This window comes from Ostrinia nubilalis, chromosome 6 (assembly GCF_963855985.1).
Source record: "Ostrinia nubilalis chromosome 6, ilOstNubi1.1, whole genome shotgun sequence".
Lineage (NCBI taxonomy): Eukaryota > Metazoa > Arthropoda > Insecta > Lepidoptera > Crambidae > Ostrinia > Ostrinia nubilalis.
In genome coordinates this window covers 1,748,509-1,768,203 of record NC_087093.1, presented here as the reverse complement: position 1 = coordinate 1,768,203, position 19,695 = coordinate 1,748,509, and the positions used below count along the sequence as shown (strand labels likewise).

Here is a 19,695-nt window from a genome sequence, read left to right as displayed (position 1 = left end):
GCCGGTACACGCCGCCTCGTCCGAGACGAGCACACAACACTAGTCACCTTGATGGCGGAGCTGATGAGGCGGTCGTACTCCTGCGCGCGGTAGCTGACGGGCAGCTGGCGCCGCGCGCGCAGCCGGTACACGCCGCCTCGTCCGAGACGAGCACACAACACTAGTCACCTTGATGGCGGAGCTGATGAGGCGGTCGTACTCCTGCGCGCGGTAGCTGACGGGCAGCTGGCGCCGCGCGCGCAGCCGGTACACGCCGCCTCGTCCGAGACGAGCACACAACACTAGTCACCTTGATGGCGGAGCTGATGAGGCGGTCGTACTCCTGCGCGCGGTAGCTGACGGGCAGCTGGCGCCGCGCGCGCAGCCGGTACACGCCGCCTCGTCCGAGACGAGCACACAACACTAGTCACCTTGATGGCGGAGCTGATGAGGCGGTCGTACTCCTGCGCGCGGTAGCTGACGGGCAGCTGGCGCCGCGCGCGCAGCCGGTACACGCCGCCTCGTCCGAGACGAGCACACAACACTAGTCACCTTGATGGCGGAGCTGATGAGGCGGTCGTACTCCTGCGCGCGGTAGCTGACGGGCAGCTGGCGCCGCGCGCGCAGCCGGTACACGCCGCCTCGTCCGAGACGAGCACACAACACTAGTCACCTTGATGGCGGAGCTGATGAGGCGGTCGTACTCCTGCGCGCGGTAGCTGACGGGCAGCTGGCGCCGCGCGCGCAGCCGGTACACGCCGCCTCGTCCGAGACGAGCACACAACACTAGTCACCTTGATGGCGGAGCTGATGAGGCGGTCGTACTCCTGCGCGCGGTAGCTGACGGGCAGCTGGCGCCGCGCGCGCAGCCGGTACACGCCGCCTCGTCCGAGACGAGCACACAACACTAGTCACCTTGATGGCGGAGCTGATGAGGCGGTCGTACTCCTGCGCGCGGTAGCTGACGGGCAGCTGGCGCCGCGCGCGCAGCCGGTACACGCCGCCTCGTCCGAGACGAGCACACAACACTAGTCACCTTGATGGCGGAGCTGATGAGGCGGTCGTACTCCTGCGCGCGGTAGCTGACGGGCAGCTGGCGCCGCGCGCGCAGCCGGTACACGCCGCCTCGTCCGAGACGAGCACACAACACTAGTCACCTTGATGGCGGAGCTGATGAGGCGGTCGTACTCCTGCGCGCGGTAGCTGACGGGCAGCTGGCGCCGCGCGCGCAGCCGGTACACGCCGCCCTCGTCCGATGATGACCAAGAACTGCTGCCGCTCGACTCTGGAGACAAAAGACACATTTTACCAATTGACAGACTAGGTAAAGGGTACAATAAACTGAAGCGGTTAACGGTCTGGTAAGGCCGTTTGTAGACATCGGTTTTTTCACTGGACGACGGACTGTCAAAAGAAAGATATTTTATTCTTTACTTGCTGTCAATTTTCTCATTAGACCTATGTCCGATGCATGTGCAACACGTTCATTATAAACCATACACCACCGCTAAATTCTTGGAAAAAATGGGCTGTTGTCATGGTAAAAAAACGGATGTTTACAAGCTGCCTAAACGGACCTACGGGACGTAAATGTGGGGCATAAAGGGGCGACGCAACAGGACATCATTTATCCTGACTTTGAATATCTGACGCATCTATTCAATGGTTTCTGCACTTATGCTTGTACAATACACATCAGGCTTTACATTGTGACTGTAAAATTGCACCCATTTACAACTACGTAAAATACCACAATGAAAATGTATTTCCACAACACCTGCTTGAGGTATGCATAAATCATGAAAACCTCTTCTTGCGGCAGTGGCTGCGTCGTCTTTCAACTTGAACCTCAACAAACTTTTTTTTTACATTGTACAGTTATCTAGTAACTCCTAAACTCACCAGAGTGCGACTTGTCGTCCTCCTTTCCCTTGGAAGGTTTCCGCTCGTCATCAGCGGGCGATGATGCTTCCTCTTCCTTGCGGCGCGCTCTCTCAGCCTCTACTTGTGTCACTAGTTCATCGTACTTGCTCAGTTCGTTCTCCAAGGATGATATCAGCATGTCCTGTGAAAGATAAGAAGATATAGAAAGAAAGAAACATTAATTGCCATGGACATCACAAAAGACAAAAGAGGTAAATTAAAAAAAAAGCAAATAAGACAGAGGTGACACATGAAACATACAATGGAAGATATTTTAAAATATAAAACGTTTCGATGAGGACAATCCATTCGCTGTAACGAAGATGATCACGATTCTCGCTCAATAATATCTACCTCTATTTTGTAACACCACCATAAAAATAAAAATTGTAATGCGAAATGCAATAAACGATATGAATTTGAAACCAAGATCTCCGGTTTTTTTTAAGAAAATTGAAAAACAAATAAAAGGGAATATTGTCTTCTGTTTGAAAAACTAAGAAATGAAACAGGAAAATGTGAAGCGTAAATAATTTAAAATCTACAACAGTAGCTCATCAGACGAAACATTTTTGTTGTGCATTTACAATACAACTTTACACGATGCCACAATGTACACGTGTATTTACATATTTTTTAATTTATGTGCGCGCGCATATAGTTTACGTAAATACTTCAAATCATCATTAATATTCGAACTTTTAATCAAGCAACTTCCCACAAAAATATTTGCAAGAATATAATTTGAAACAAGTAGGTTACTTCGAATAACATAATTTATGCTAATTTCTACATTATTACATTTTTTTTAATCAAAAATATGTTTAAAAATACTAACTTCAGAGGTCCACGCAATATTCTGCATTTCATTTCACGTAAAATATTAATTTGGAAAGGACGCTTATTTTTTTGACAACGTCAAATTCATATTAATATATTTTTAATAATTTTATTCATCTAAAAAGGTCTAAAGAGTTTTGTTAACTTTTTATTTGATCTGATATTTTACCCCCAACAAATCGTACCAAAACATACAGATTTCTAAACTTATCTAAATATTCGGCTTTTTACTAAAAGTAGTCAAGATGTTCTGCTCTGGATTCATTGCTCAATTGAGTTAAACACTCAGAAAAAAAATTGCTTTTTCGTCAAACTTTTACTTGCAACTTCGCTGTTAATGATTTAGTTTTAGTTAGTGTAATTATTTAGTCTTTGATCATAATATATTCTGTAGTTTATGGGGTCTACGGTCCTAAAGTCGGTAGTCTATGGTCTTACAGTTTGTAGGGTCCTTTGAGTTGTAGTCTATGGTCCTACAGTTTGTAGTCTATGGTCATACAGTCTGTAGTCTATGGTCCTACAGTTTGTAGTCTATGGTCCTACACTTTGTAGTCTATGGTCCTACACTTTGTAGTCTATGGTCCTACAGTCTGTAGTCTATGGTCCTGCAGATTGTAGTCTATGGTCATACAGTCTGTAGTCTATGGTCATACAGTTTGTAGTCTATGGTCCTACAGATTGTAGTCTATGATCCTGCAGATTGTAGTCTATGGTCATACAGTCTGTAGTCTATGATCATACAGTTTGTAGTCTATGGTCCTACAGATTGTAGTCTATGGTCATGCAGTCTGTAGTCTATGGTCCTACAGTTTGTAGTCTATGGTCCTACAGTTTTTAGTCTATGGACTCACGTGGTTGCAGGGTGGACAGAACCAGTCGCCCGTGGGGACCAGAAACAGCATCGGTTTGAGGCAACTGGCGTGGTAGCCTGCGTCACACTTGTCGCACAGAAGAATCCACTCCGGTTGCTCTGCGCTGCCACAGCGCTTGCAAAAGCCGTCGTCTTTTTCTATAAAACATGTGAAAATTACGTAGCTATAATATCATAAGCTCAAGAGAATATTCTGATTTTGTTCAGAATGAAAGATTTACCTTCTTGTAGCGTGCGGGCTCTTTTCAAAGGCTCGATGGGTTCGCCGCTCTCCAGATCAGATTCAGGTGAAAATTCATGGTCAGACTTGTTGAAGTCAACTGTGAATAGAATAAGTTTATTTTAAAATACAGCAATCTTTATTTAAATCTGGTTTGTAAATTGTGGTCTAACAAAAACTGCTTTTTGTCTCTACTCCTTGATGACTTTACAGTCCTATTGTCATACAAAATCGATGTTAGAGTCGCTTATAAAATGTATGTTGATCGACTGGTAGCTCGGGAGCAGCGATTTGCAGCGATTTTCACGAACTTTGGTTACTTTTCTGACATTGATATTACTGGACGCGCCACCCCTACAATAAGGTGGATCGACGACCTTATAAAGGTAGCAGAAAGGCTGGATGCAGACATAACAGGACTATGTTCATTGTTCAGCAGTGGACGTCCGTGAAATGATGATGAATTGATATTGTGCTGTGTACTATCCTTAAATAAATAAATAAATGATGACTCACGGTCGGGCTCCTCGTGCTGTATCTCGAACAGCGGGCCGGTGGAGTCGGAGTCGGCGTCGGTGGAGTCTGAAGCGCGCCAGCCGGCTTTGGGCATGGGCTTGGGCCGCGGCGAGCCAGACGAGCTGCTGCCGCTGGCATGCCACTCCTCTTCGTCTTTGGTCGTCTGAGGAATAAACTACTTTTTAGTATTTACAACTACCTTTTTTGTCGTGTGGGTTGGGAAATAAAAGTACCTAAATTGGCTGGAAAAGAAGTAAATAAACGATCTATAGAGCCATTTCACACTTGCGATTTGGATGATATAGCGGCGAAGCGAATGAGCCGTATGTGGACGGTATTGTTACGCGTGACAATCAGAAATAAAATTTGGCCAATGACCTTGACCATTTTGTTTATTGTATAATCCGACACATTTAGTTTTTTGCCTCTGATAAATTAGAGAGTTGTCCTCAATGATCTGATGCCTAAAGTAAAACTCTTTGCCTATGGGCATACCAAGCTTCTGAGCTATTCCCTGACCTGACTTGAGGGGGAATCAGGGTGAGGGAGGGGCAGCCCCGTTAGTACGTCCATAGCTAGTCAGTTTTGCAGGGCAATCGAATCACACTTAGCTTCTTGATTGGGCCATTGTGCGCGATTTGTGGTTGAAGAATTTGAGCCCGTTGATTGGAGAATTTGAGCCCGTTGATCTGTACGTTCATAACTAAAGTCCGGCCGCCGAGTACATAGAATTTCGTCCAATAACCCCAAGCTATCCATCCATATCGCTCACGCGTAATTTATATATTGCTGTCGCGCTCGCACACTCACTACGGCCGCCCGTCGCACAGTCGCGACAGCAATTTATAATTACACGTGAGCGATAAGGATGGGTAGCTTGGGGTCATTGGACGAAATTCTATGTGCTCAGCGATCGGACTTTACCCACCTTCTTCTTGTGTATCATCTTGAGCTCCCGGAGCGCGAGTTCCTCGATGTGCCTGCGCTCGGCCTCCTCCTTGATCTTGAGCTGCGCGATGCGGCGCGACTGTCTCACGGGCGCCACGTCAGATTCCGACTGCGAGCCGTGACGAGCCTTTTCCTTGCCTTTGGGTTTCTTCTTTAGCAGCTTCTTGGCTGATTTCTTGCCCGCTGTAATAAAATATTGGACATTTTACACTGCGCTTCTAGTCCCAAACTAAGCAAAGCTTGTACTATGGGTACTAGACAACGGATATAAACATACTTAAATACTTTTTTGTTGTAAATACATACTTATTATACATAGAAAACACCCAGACCAATACAAACAAATATGTTCATGCACATCTCATCACACAAATGTTTGTACTGTGTGGGAATCGAACCCGCTACCTCCGGAATAGTAGTCCGTTTCGAACCACTACACCAAACGGCCGACAAATATTGGATTATATGACACCATCACGTCGCAAATTCAGTTGACTGTTTCTTTTTCAAACCTACTAAAAATATTTTTTTACAGCTTCAAGGCTGCAACTTTCACAATGTCATTGATCCTGTCTGCAGGTCTGCAGTACACCACATAACAAAAACAATTGGAATATAACGGGCGTAAAAATCTACCTACTCAATAATATTTGCATTGTCGTTTAAGCTGCGGTAAACATTGCGCGTTACGAAAATATTTTTCCCAATGTGTTCATTTGTAGCTTCATTTCATATTGGTCTTAGCATCTTATGAGCCTCTATTTTCTAATAGGATTATTCTAACACAATAAAAATATCTTGAAAATAATATTTAAAAGGTTATTTGATTTACCTAAGCTGTATAATGTTTCCTCCTCAGATTCATCAGTAGATTGTTTTTCTAGTAGTTTAGCTTCAATTTTTTTCCTGCAATAAACATGAAATTAGTAAAGTGCAAGCAATTGATTATTATTATTTTATGATAATAAAACCAAGGGTTTTTTACCTATTCGACGTAATAATTTTCTTGGGTCTAATTTTTAATCTTTTCCCACTAGATATAGGTTCATCACCATCACTGTCGCTATGAGATTCGGATTTATTTTTATCACTCATCGTCGCATCCAGTAGCGATCGTTTCAACGATTTACTCTTTTTATCCCTAACACTAGAAGCATCTTTATCAGTACTTTTATCTAAAACACTAGTATCATTGTCAGAACTATTTTTTACAACTTTTTTTCTTTTGAATTTCCCTTTGCTTGCTTTGATCTTCTTCCTCTGTGATATAGGGTCTACTTCAACGTTAGTATTGTCTTTTTCGTCGGCAGATTTGTTCTTGGTTTCACTGCTATTTACATTTTCCACGGCTTCCTTGGAATGCGACTCATTGCTGTCACTCTCTGGCGTGACGTCTAGTCTTAACTTCTTAGGCGGTAAAGGCTCTTCTGCCTTCAGCTGTTTCTCAGGGCTGCCTTCTTTTTCGGTATTACCATTTTCGGCGTCTTCCTGCTCCACCGATGAAACACTGCTCTTCCGCTTCTCAATAATACTTGATTTACTATCATGACAATTGTCAGTTTCTAATACAGCGTTGATCACCTCCTTGCTATCACTTGTGGAGTCCAACCTTGCTACTTCAGCTTTCTTTTTAACTTTACCTCTACCCTTTTTTATCCTATTTTTCAAAGGACTGTCCCCATCCACAATACTTTTGTCATTACTGCTTCCCTTCTCATTTTCGGTTGAATTTGAATTAGAGCCATCAGATTTCTTTAAATTCCTAATACAATGTTTCTTGGGGTCTGACTTTAACACTTCTGTGCTATCGTTCGACTGCTTTTTTAACGCCCTTTTAGTTACTGTGGGTACACTACTTTTTAACTTAACATTTTTACCTAATTTGTTTTTACTACTTGAATTTGTGAGGTCATTTGTATGTTCACCATTCAAACACTCCTCATTGCCATTCTCGGCATCGGAGTGCTCTTTAGGACTATTCGCTTGTTCGATTGCTTCAGGGTTGCCAGTGTCATTGTCATAACCGCTGCCTTCCCCATAAAAAAACATAATTTCTTCTTCTATTTCTTCTCCAATTATGTAGGAACTTTCACAGTCTGCACCGTTTCCTTCACCAGTTACGACCATAACTGGTTCTTCTATTGCTTCACTAACTTCTTCTTTTTCTGTTTTATTCTCATCAGGTTCAGATTCTAATTTCTCTTTTACTTCTGGCTCAGCTTCCTCAGTATTTACAGGTTTTGTGGGGCTCTTCTCTGGTTCTGCAGTATCAGTAGTTGTTTCTGTGCTCTCTTCTTCTTTACTTTCCATTTCTTTTTCCTCAACAGTGTCTTCTGGTGGTGTTTCAACTTTTTCAGGATTCACTTCAACTTTTTCTGTACTCACTTCCTCCTTATCAGTCACATTCTCTTTCTTTTCATCTGTTTGTTCTTCATGTTCAGATTCAGATTCAGGACTTAGAAACTCTTCATCATTATCATCCTCTGCATCTGTCTTTTTTTCCTGAAAGTTAATATTTTTCTATTATTAATATGTATTTATTTATCAATGAGCAACATAAGCTTACAGAAAAACCAAAACGCTTACATGTTTAGTCACAATAAGAAATCATCTATACATTTTTAAGGGATTTATAATTAATTAGATGAAACTTATACCTGTTCAGTAACTTCTTCTGATTTTTGTGGCTGTTCCTGTGGTTCTTCAAGTTGTGAAGTATCTGCACCAGTAGACTCATCTTGGGCAGTATTTGAGACGAGAGGACTTATTTCTTCTCCGTTTTTCAATTGTGTTATAACTTTCACAAGTTCTTCTCTTGTTCTGACAAATTAGAAATAACAGATGAATTTATAGGCTAGTCATTCGCATTGGCATGCAAGAAAATGGAATAAACCAAAATCATTTACAAAATGTTATAAAATTTATATAAAACAAGATTTTTACTACTTTAGGGAATAAGATTTGTTTCTTTAGCTAATGTTTCTTTAAAATGCATTTGCACTGCAATAGTAAGTACTATTAGATCAGTCTATTTGTCAGCCAGCATAGTTAAATTTGAAGTTTCAAGTATTTTAATCATTTGCCTTACCTGGCCACTAGCTGCCAAGTCTCCTCGTCCTGATCTTCCTTATACAAACACAAATTGGCATCATGATCCACTTGATACCAATAAACACAACCGTTCTTGTCCCGTCCAATCGGATCTAGCCGCAGGTCCTTGCATGCAATGGCGTTTACCGCAGATTTGAATTTTGGATGACATGTGAATTGATACTCTAATAATAGCTGAAAAGTAAAAATAATAACATATTATGGATATGTTTCTAGTTTCTAAGAAGAATGTTTTCCAATATGAAAAGAGTTTTTTAAATTAGAGAGTTATTTAAAGAAGCATTTCACTTATAACATCCTATTGCAATAAGACAATGCATTAAATTTAATCAAACAATTAATAATTCTTCTGTAAAATAGGTAGCAATTACAAAGATTACAAATGTATTGGAAAATGTTTGTAAAGTCAAATCAATGGGAAAAATAATACAGAAAGCTTTTAGATCATACACAGAGTATCATAAAAATATACTGGAAGTCTTGAGTGCTCCGTTTTTAGTCTATTACAGTTATCTACACTCTATAGACATGTATGTATGCACAAGTGCCTTCAGACTTTCATGTGAAAGTGATACCAATTCCTATTTGCTCAATAAAATGGTAATAAGGAAGAAACCGCATAGCTGCTACGTTAATTACCTTTAGGACTTTCAGTTTCACTGGCGTGCTAGCTTTCTTGTACGAGAACCGTTCTATTTCCCAAGCCTCTTGGTGAGATCCTTGCTGGTGACAGAACTTTATGAGGCACCTCTCCCATCGGTTACTCTGCACGGATTTTAGCGCACGACGCAATAATCTCAAGTGCAATTCCTTCAATGGCTCCAAAACTACAACAATAAAAACCTATAAGATGTTTGTTTATCATCCTACGTGACAAATCATCGCTATAACTGTACCTTCTTGCGTATCCTCGATATATTCTTGTAGTTTAGCTAATGTGGGCACTTCCAAACCGTACAGTTTTCCGAAAACTTTCAGGAATGAGTAAATAACAGCGAAATTAGGATCATTCGTACACGAAATTTCCCCATCAGACGCCATCGTCGGAACTTTAGTTTGCTATTTCACTTAACATTGTTGTAGTGTTTTTACTATTACTAAATGATTATTTAACTTATATCTATTGGAAAATTGTAAAACATGTACATGATTCACGAAAATATCTTCATTTTATTCACACAAAAAAGATTCTTTTTATTTTTACAAACTCAATGACAGCCATCGTACCATAAACTGTTTTTTTTATTTTTATTCTAGGAATGGTAAGAAGTGACGTCCCTTACTTTGTTTTTTCAATTGAGTCATAGACAAATCGGTAGTTTCATTCAATTGAATAATGACATCGATTTGTCTTTGGTGGGTTAGCTCTATGAAATAAACCACATCACTATTGGTGGTATGTCAAATGACAATAAAAAATAAAAAAGCCCAAGTCAACTGTGTTTGGTTTCGTTTACTTTTGTGAATTAAGCCATTAATTTTTATCTAAACAATTAGCTTTACATTTAAAAATAACCAACATGTCTTCAGTTTGTTGTGGAACCAAAAAGCAGAAGCTGAATAACTCGTACAGTAATAGTATAGAACGACCTTTGAATGGTTACCAAGAGTCTGTAGCTATTCCTGATATGTGTTACTTTTGTTTCGATGTTTTGTATTGTCAGCTGCATAGCATGGACCCTCCACAAACACCAAACTTTACCAATGAAGCTTAGTAAGTATATTTCGACCAATTCCTCAAGTAGATGTAAACACTAATTTTCATCGAAATTCGAGGATGGGCTTTGTGAAGCCACCTACAATTCTTTGTCTAAAATAAGGTCACGCTGCAAATCAAATCTGCTCTTATTGCCTTCGTTTTAAGTATTAAATCTGAGCATAACATACTTGCAAGCTGTGCAACAAAGTTGCTAAGTGTTCCCATTATGCCATCCATTTATGATACTTTCACTGAATTTATAAACAACTGTAGATGTTCAATAAGTTTAAAATAATATAGATTGTTTAAATTAATCAAGTTTAATCTTTTGAAAACAATCCATTTAATGTTTTTTTTTTCATTTGTTTAACTCCTGATAAAAAGTTTTCAATTCTTTCTCTTAATTAGACTCTCTTTTTTTCTTACCATTTTTTTTTGTTCTTTGAATGCATAATTCATTTATTCATCGCATCATTTAGTACATCGGATGTTAGTATCATTTTGCAGGTTTTCTCCTATGTTTAAAATTTTTATATCACAGCATTCAACCATTTTGTTGATGTGACCACATCCATGGCATTGAGATTATCTGGTTGGATTTGACCAATTAGAATAATAAAATATGTAATTTAATGTTGTGTGTTTGTGTTTCACAGTCCTTTGTTTGTAACATGGAAGATCGGCAAGGAACACCGTCTCAGAGGGTGTATTGGCACCTTCAATGCCATGCATTTGCATTCAGGTAAATTTTATTACAATGTTTAATTCAAATACATTTTTAAAATCATATAAAACTGATGAATAAATCATATTTTAAATTTAATCTAGCTAATAACTCATACTTAATAGACTAAAATTGCATTCTGGTTCATTTCACAACATGCTGATTATTTATACAGTAATGGCACTATCAGTTGTGTTACATAATTAACTTGTTATAAATTATTAATCATTATACTGGCTCATTAAATGGTTGTAAGAAATCACAATAGTAGTGGCTCAGTGTGAGCTACAATTATTATTTTTAATGACCACTTCAAAATGGGAATAAATATTCCATTATGTTGATTCAAGATTGCCTGCGATTAACACTATCTGTGGGCACTGGGCATGTTCTAAGTTAATTTCCCCCACCTGAGAATCACATCCTGGACTACAATTCTCTAAGTCCAACTGTAATTACTGGACTACAAACGCATTTATTAGATTCATTGTTTGAATGGTTAATTATTTGTATGTAAAGGGTTCTGAAGGTATAATAACAATAATTGCTTAATTAACAAATGTACTATAAATATGATATGATATTTCTTTTACCACAATAAGGAAGAAAGAGGTGGCAGCTAAGGTAAGTACTCAACATCGACTTAGCAGCGCAGTACTAAGACACTGCAGTTGCCAGCCATACAAGACTCAAATTTTGATTGTATGTTATCATGATATTTACTATACACTTATCATACTCCATTTGAGTCCTATTGGCTATAAATAGAAGACGAGAATCAACAAAAATATTTGGATAAATAAATAAAAAGTTAGTCAATGTTCCATAAAATGTATCAAGAAGAAAATTTGATATGCTCAAGTTAGCTGTAACCTTCCAGAATGAGCAATATTATTACATCCTAACATGTTTTGTATTGGAAATTGATTATGCCATAATCTAATAGCATAAATAATGATTTAATGTCTGTGAAATTTATTCCTTAACATTACCTTTATTAATGAGATCATTAACACTGACTGCAAATGATTCTCTTCAATTAAAAACTTCACGTGAAATCTTCCAATTAGCGCGATAAGTTTTATCAAACTACACAAATCGCCATTACAACAATTCTGTACCAGCCTTCGTCCTCAGGCCTCCGTGAATACGCTATCACCAGCGCTCTTAAGGACTCGCGGTTCATGCCGATCACCCGCGAGGAGGTGCCGCGGCTGACGGTCTCGGTCTCCATTCTGCAGCACTTCGAGGAGGCCGAGCATTACCTGGATTGGAAGCTGGGCAAGCACGGCATCCGCATCGAGTTCCTCAGCGAGCGCGGGTCGAAGCGGACCGCGACGTACTTACCTCAAGTTGCCACTGAGCAAGGTGAGTTTAATATTTCGATACAATAATGCTGCCTCCTACTAGGTGGACCGAAGATCTGGTGAAGGTCGCGGGAAGAATCTGGATGCGGGCAGCACAGGACCGGTCGTTATGCCTTGGGGGAGGCCTTTGTCCAGCTGTGGACGTCATTTGGCGAACGAATGCTGACGAAGTGAATATATCCCCCTCTTTACGAATCCCTTTCAGTAAGCTAAGAAAGTACCTTCAATTCTACATGATTATGTTGTGAGTTTCAGTTCAGTCTGGCAGACGACTGCTACCGACCGACTCTCGAATCGGCTGTCCGACTGTAACTATTGTCGCCACAATTTACACATGACCTGCAAAATGGATTAAAGTAGCTAAAGCCTGGTCCGTGAGCACGTAGAATCCCGTCCAATGACCTCAAGCTACCCATCCTTATCGCTCGCGCGTAATTATATTGCTGTCGCGACTGTGCGACGCGCGCCCGCAGTGAGTGTGCGAGCGCGACAGCAACATAATTACGTGGTTTCTCTCTCAGGTTACTTTATAACGTTCCAGGATGGGACCAAATCCAAACGATCGACTCGCTCCTGCGGAAGGGCGGGTACAAGGCGGCGATCACGGCCGACATGCGGCGCAGCATCAAGCTGACGCGCTACCAGTCGGAGGAGGTGTCGGCGACGTACCACGAGTACGCTTCACAGCGCTGCTAGCGGCCCGCGCCGCCGCCGCTTGGCCGGCCCTGCCTAGCCTCTAAGCGACCCGCCGGCGAGCCCGCGCCGGCCGGTGTACATAACGGGAGCGTAGCAAGTACAATCGACGGTCAAAATTTTGCTCAAAGTGATGAGACCTCGCGCTCGATCTTCGTCGACGTAGACCACCACTGCCAACTACATTCCTTAGAGGATACCGAGGTGCCATCGTTTATACAATGAATACTGTGCTTATGATTAAATACGTACGATCGATCCGCGATTGTGTGACTGTCTCAAACTGATGTTCAATTATGAAGATTTTCGCGACGGTTTAGCGCTTGGATCAGAGTTTTGACCGGGACATCTTAACACTTTTTTTAAGTTTAAATAATTGTAGTTGTTCTTGTCAGGTGAAGGATGTGTATATTGACGTTATGATATGGATGTAAATACCCTTCGGTATTGCCCCACACGATCGATATGTTATTATTAACATAAAAGGCGATAACGCGACTGAAGCTTCAAGAATAAAATGCTTGTCTGAACAACGCAACAATATTTAAAAATAAATATTGTGGTTTCGTTACGTAGCCGATTAGACTTCAAGAGGCTTCATCATCTCGAAAATCATTGCAATAAATAATATCAAGAATTGGGAACGCACCAGTTAGTATAGGTACTTACAAGAATAAATAGGGTAGTGTACTCGAGGTGTTCCCATTCTTATTTAATTAAGGAATACATTATAACAGCAGAGTTTAATTCACTTGAGTTATAAAATGAAAATTCTAAAAAAAATAAAATAATGGTTGAAACAATACAAAAAAAGGTACTTTAAGAATATTTGTTATCGTAAAAGATAAGTGTGGTCCGTATTAGTTATTACTTTTAATTATAATTATGGTTGTTGTTAATAAGGCTGTTGGTTGACTTTGCGAAATTTCTTTAAAATTGAAGATACAGCACCAGGTTTAATCGACTTTGATCTGTTTTATATCAATTTACTTTAGGGAGTATTATAATTATGGGCCTTTAATTGTACAGATCCATTGGGTGTAGATTTAGCTTCAATAATCGGGGATTTCCCTACTAATCTTACTGCATCACAAAGTAAACTTCTAGTGGGCTGTAAGTAAATGAAGAGTTTCAAACACATATCTTACTTTCAGAAACATAAATAATTCGATCCAAATTATTAAGTTTTGAAACATACCCTTTTTGCTACATTCTCACTATTAGTTACGTGTGTGATAGCAGCGTTTTCGAAGCAAGACTTAATTCTAATTCTAGTTTTAGCCAGCTAGATTACGAAGAACATTAATTTGGAAAGTGTTTCAAACTGACGCTTCGTTGGTATGCGAAACGGCACTAAGTTGTTGATGTAGTGACTTGAGAATATTCATATATTTGCCACTGCGACATATACAGGCAAAGAGGTCTATCCCTCAGCTCAAACTTGATGCGTCATTAAGATTTGTTGGATTTTATGACAAGGCAATTAGATTCAAAATAACGTAGTAAGGTATATCTGTACTATATCGCCCACTACCTGTTATTCGGAGTCGGATGACGTTATTTTGATTCTTATTGCCTTGTTTTAAGATCCAAAAATGATGAAAAATATGACTTCCTGATAAATTCTAGATGGACTCTTATGATTTTTCTGTAAAATTGGATACACGTCGTGTCTTATTTAAGCCTTATTTAGAGTAGGCGAACACCGTTGATTTTTAGTTCGCCGATAGTTGTGTCCGATTTTAAATTGTATGAAGAATCGGCCAAATCGAATCGGCGTAGTGTGCGCACTCCCATACATGCCCATACTGATCAACTGCCCGACTAAACTATCGGCCGATAAAAAATCAACGGTGTGCGCCTATTCTTAAGCATACAAGATTAATATGAAAATGTAAATATTCTCAAGTCTAGCATAGGGCACGTTTATCTTCCATCGCTAGGCACTTGAGTGGTTGTACTTTACAATGTTCCTTAGGATAAGAATCTGTTTTATTGTTGCCGGTTTCTCTTACAAGTGCAATTGTCTATTTAGACTTAAACCGAGCCTAGTTTTGAGGCGACTCGAAACTTCCATAGTCGACATAAAATTAATTATGTATAGTTTAATAATTAATATAGAGTTAACAATCTGATCATTAGATATTATAAGGTGCAAAAGGTAGTCGAAAATCACGGGCCTTCGAAGGGACATGGACCCAATTGTATGTAACCTCATGTTTGATGTCTGAAGAACTATTTTTGTATGGAAAAATTGGTCTTTTAATGCTATTTGCGATTATGTTTCGTATAAGAGCAAATGTTCCCTACCAAAAATGTGACTTTCAACTGCATATAAGTTGGGACAAGCATGGGGGTAATTCCGAGATGTTCATAATTTCTTTTACTTTAATTTAAAACAAGCATAAGTCAGTCAAAAACAGTTAACTTCAGATTTTGTATTTTATTTGTATTACAGAGTTTAGGGTTAGAGTTCTAATGACAATACCACCATTGAACTATCCTGGAGTTGCCCCCATTGGTTTTTGGTCGAATTATCTCAAGGTGCAAGTTAAGAGCAGTTTTGCATGTGTTCAAAAATAGAAAGTGTACTTTTCTGGTAACAGTTGTATGCATAGTTTGTTGTCCGTTTTTGTAATTCGTTATTATAATTAACTAACATAGATTACTTGAAAAGATATCTAGTTTTTTATTGAGTTTTAAAGTGTTATTATTAATTGGTTTGCCATTATGTATATTAGTAAAAAATGGCCTATCAATGTAATGATGACTATTTTAAAATGACAAGATTTTAAGCAACAGCTACCTATAAAGTTATTTATTAAACTCTATTTACATTATACATCTACAAAATAATAAGTCTCATTGGTTTCTAGCCAAATCTTCTTCATACATTTTTTCTATCTCCATAACTTTTCTTTTTAGTGTGATATTATTTTTCATTTCATAATAAGTAATAACAGAGGAGGCTACAACTTGAGCCACAGCTAGAAATGTAAGAGTGGCTGTGAAAGGTCTAGTCAATTTCCTGACAAATTGTAACACAACCTTAGGACCCTCCCTCAAGTCTGGTATTCTAGCAGTTCCATATCTATGGGCAAACTGAAAATAAGAGTTAAATTATTTTAGGTCACAAATAAATTGAAGAGACAGTAATACAGGGTGTTGATTTCAATCCTCGCCATATTTATTTAGGTGATCTATTATGACTTATATAAACGCATTATCCACCAAAAAAAAAATTACAAACTAAAGTAGAATTTTTAGCGAATATTTTCCGTGCGACATCAACTGTACTGTGGCTCGTAATACTGCAATACGGTTCAACTGCGGCACCCATCGAGCTACGCGGATCGCTCGCTTATCATGTCTGATAGTCTACTGAAGGAAGCCACGTAATAGGTAGTGTAAATAGGTATTTTTGTTTGACTAACTAAAGTTAAAGTTCGTTTTAAATTAGTTTGCTGTTTCCTATGTGTGTGTGTGTGTGTGTATTGGAGCGTACCTACGCGCTTTCCGCCACTACCTACCGCAATCGCGGGAGTATTTTGTACACAAAATTACCAGATTATTTACTCCCTACATTAAAAAAAACACATTCCTTTAAGTTTAGAACTAGGTACCTACTCACCGATGCGACTTCAGATGCGTTTCCACGTGCCCTCCCGTAACAGTAAACCATGTTTACGTACTCACGAGCACTGTACGTATGGTTTGGCATCTTCCTAACACTCACTCACTATTATTACACTCACTATCACACTTTCACACACTAAATACTCAAAACCGCACGAGAAAACAATCAAAAATCGCAAATTTGCAATTAGAAAAGTGCATTCGATGAAATACGTCCATCGAATGTCGTCGTGAATCGGTAGTTATCGTTATTCTTCATTTTCAACTACTTTACGTAATTTTTAACATCAGAAAAGTTTAATTTCGTCAGTTTAGTACAGGAAGTCTATCAACGAATGAGAATGTAAAAGCGGCGGGAAAAATACTTTGTTTAATCTTTGTGAACTAAAGATTCGTCCTATCATTAATGCTCTTAAAGCAAGCTTTCAAAACACTCAAATGCAAATGATTTGTAGATCTTTAATTACTAATCGTTATTATTAAAACGATAAGAATATCAATCAATTTTGGTAGTTATTAAAAATTACATTCATTTAAAATAATCCCGAACATGATGATGAATTATTTTATGTAAGTTATGAAGAATGGAAGTCTAACCTGAACCTAACTAACATTCGTTCAGGGTATTTAAATTAAACGCCGATAGAAATGAAATTACGTTATTACGGTAGTAGGAAGTAATAAGTACTAGAAAACAGTTATCAAGCAGAGAGGAAGAGAAAAGTTGAAGTTACAAGGCAAGAAATAAGAAAATAGCGATTGAGTACTAGGTATTCTAAATACGAGCTAGATTTCGCGGAGCGTGCGCGCGGCCTCTCTGCGTGGATAGCAAAATCGGACTGATGAACAGAGAAAATCGATGATCCACGATTGAGCGCCGGCCGCCCGATGACGCCCGAAACACGAAGATGGGGAAGTACCTATTCCGTGCGAGCCCGATGTCCGTGCCGCGCGCAAGGCGGTGGTATTATTGTATTCAATTACAAGTCACCGCTCCAAATGAAAGATATGAAATTTTCTTTTAAGATATGAAATTTTGTTTAGGTACTGAAATCAATCGAGTTTAAAAACAAAATCTTGTCTTATCTCCTATCGAAAGTGAAGGAACAAGAGTTTGCCAGTGTGTTATTTCTAGGTGTTCAGTTTGCGGTATTAAGTAAGTTAAGTTTTATTTTAATAATTACTATCGTAAAGACGTAAAAGTTATTAAGGTAGAGAGCTGGAAATGTAAGGAATAACGAACCTGTATGAAAGAGCATTATTGTCATCTGTTTACAGTACTTTTGAATGATAAGTAGGTACAAGCTTATCACACACATAAAAGCATGGTTTAATTAAAAAAAAATAATAATGTAGGTTCTGTAAAAAAAATTATTTTGCGGAAGGAAGCAAATTCGTGTAAAAGGTTTTTTTATTAATTAAAGAGTACTTAATTAATTAGTTTTTAGAACAACAAATAAACTCGTAACATGATAAGGTGTAAGTAACTAATTTACTTATTACATTTTTAGGGTAGATTTGGATTAAGCTCTGTCCAGTAGTCGTCTTTGAACTCACAGCTGATTGTGGCTGATAGTTGACTGACTCATGGGCGAGGCGGGTAGTGGGGCGCGGGACGGGGGGCGCAGCGCTTGCCCGGGTCACCGGGTGAGCGCCGCGCGCCGTTTGCGTTGGGGGACTATTCTGCACTGTAGTGGTCGATTATGGAAATCGTAGATATTTAAAAAATAATAATAAAAAATTTGGAAGTCAGTTTTTTTGCTGATTCGTGATCAGAATAAGCTACTTAATCTACTCCCTAAATATGGCGGGTATTGAAATCAACACCCTGTATAAGGTATAGAAATATTTACCATCAATCCAGAAAGTGGGCCTAGAACCATTGGGTATGCAATCCCAAGTCCACATTGGATTGCTATTGAACGAAGTTCATAGCACATTGGACATGCTCCATCTTTCATCAACAACATGTTTGTAGAAACTAACTAAAAAGAGACATATGTATATTATAAAAATAAATGGCATAAAAAATAGATGTACTGGTGGTCTTCTACTTACAAATCTATGGAACAGGGGTGTTAGAACTCCAGGCATAATGGATATAGGTATTGCAGACGCTAGGAAACCGTATTGCCCGAGTTTGAGCTTCGTCCGGTAATGCCTATTGATAATGAGACCCGACACAGCATTGACGCCGCCCAGTATTCCTGGTCCATATCGTAAAGCCCAGCTGAAATAAAAAAATCGAAATTAAGTTTAGTCGGTTATTCCCAGTAGCCCCCACCGGCATCGCCCCCACTGGGGGCAACTGGGACATTATTGTTTACGAATTCTGGTGGTAAATAGATTTACATTATTTTATGTCACCATTGTTGAAGGGGTCAGAAAGAATAACTTTATTGGTTGATACAAAACAAGGGTCTACGCTTTTAAAAGTACAAAAAGCCCAAGAGATTGAAACGAAAGAGGTTAGTATAACCTAAGTCGTGATATACCTACCTAAATCAAGTATAGTAGTATGGACTTACGTATCTGAAGGTGTCTCCCAGTTGGTCACAAACTCCCATGCGTGCTTAGTGGCTTCCATTTCGTCCAGCAACACGGCATCTTCGGGAATATTCGCCGATCTCATCACAGCCATGATGGTATTTAGTTAGGAATAGTACAGTCTGATGAATTAAATTTGGGTAACGGCTGAACGTTACACTTGAGGTTTTATTGAAAATACATTAATTTTAATGGAAATATTTTCCTATTTTTTCATTCCAATTTGCTCACATGTTGTTGACATTTCACTATAGGTAGCTGTCATTACTGTCAGCAGAACAGCTGATCGATATTTTTAATAATTTGGGTTATGGCAAAGATATACAGATATGGTACAGCTTACAAAAACAACATCACAAAATGGCATAAGAGGAATTAATGGCGAACGCCAATAATTCAGGCAATTTGTGAAGGGCCATTATTAAAATGTTGAATAGAATACTATGCTAATGAAAAGCGCTTGATTTTTTTATTTTACAACTTTATTTTAGTCAAGAATTCGAATGCGTGATGATCACACACTTAAGAATCATCCCTGAGTGCACACACATCTACAAACGGAGCACCCGTTTGTGGATGTCGTAGGCCGATCGTCAGATTGGCCATATCGTGATGTGCCCG

The 19,695-nt window shown here is 39.3% G+C and overlaps 3 protein-coding genes across 3 annotated transcripts in view; 1 reads left to right on the top strand and 2 right to left on the bottom strand.

The window, feature by feature from the left end:
- The window catches only part of LOC135072401 (remodeling and spacing factor 1-like), a 53,656-nt gene extending 44,023 nt beyond the window's left edge, over positions 1-9,633 (bottom strand). Inside the window, exons 1-12 of the mRNA XM_063966311.1 lie at positions 9,305-9,633; positions 9,048-9,235; positions 8,386-8,582; positions 7,955-8,117; positions 6,283-7,799; positions 6,130-6,203; positions 5,278-5,480; positions 4,350-4,512; positions 3,835-3,933; positions 3,594-3,751; positions 1,882-2,044; positions 1,137-1,264 (exon numbers count right to left, since the gene is read on the bottom strand). Coding sequence (XP_063822381.1) covers positions 1,137-1,264; positions 1,882-2,044; positions 3,594-3,751; positions 3,835-3,933; positions 4,350-4,512; positions 5,278-5,480; positions 6,130-6,203; positions 6,283-7,799; positions 7,955-8,117; positions 8,386-8,582; positions 9,048-9,235; positions 9,305-9,449 — 3,198 coding nt within the window. The 5' untranslated portion in view covers positions 9,450-9,633. The remainder of the gene's footprint in view (positions 1-1,136; positions 1,265-1,881; positions 2,045-3,593; positions 3,752-3,834; positions 3,934-4,349; positions 4,513-5,277; positions 5,481-6,129; positions 6,204-6,282; positions 7,800-7,954; positions 8,118-8,385; positions 8,583-9,047; positions 9,236-9,304) is intronic.
- Positions 9,634-9,802: 169 nt separating this feature from the next.
- Positions 9,803-15,569, top strand: LOC135072396 (uncharacterized protein CG5902). The gene is made up of 4 exons (XM_063966306.1): positions 9,803-10,122; positions 10,764-10,849; positions 11,969-12,199; positions 12,740-15,569. Exons 1-4 carry the CDS (start codon positions 9,929-9,931, stop codon positions 12,892-12,894), a joined length of 666 nt encoding a protein of 221 aa, XP_063822376.1. The 5' UTR covers positions 9,803-9,928; the 3' UTR covers positions 12,895-15,569.
- A 125-nt stretch (positions 15,570-15,694) lies between these two features.
- On the bottom strand, positions 15,695-19,395 carry LOC135072398 (uncharacterized). Its single transcript, XM_063966307.1, has 4 exons — positions 19,056-19,395; positions 18,586-18,757; positions 18,381-18,512; positions 15,695-15,993 (listed from the first exon to the last, which is right to left on the bottom strand). Exons 1-4 carry the CDS (start codon positions 19,166-19,168, stop codon positions 15,754-15,756), a joined length of 657 nt encoding a protein of 218 aa, XP_063822377.1. The 5' UTR covers positions 19,169-19,395; the 3' UTR covers positions 15,695-15,753.
- Between the last annotated feature and the right edge of the window lie 300 nt (positions 19,396-19,695).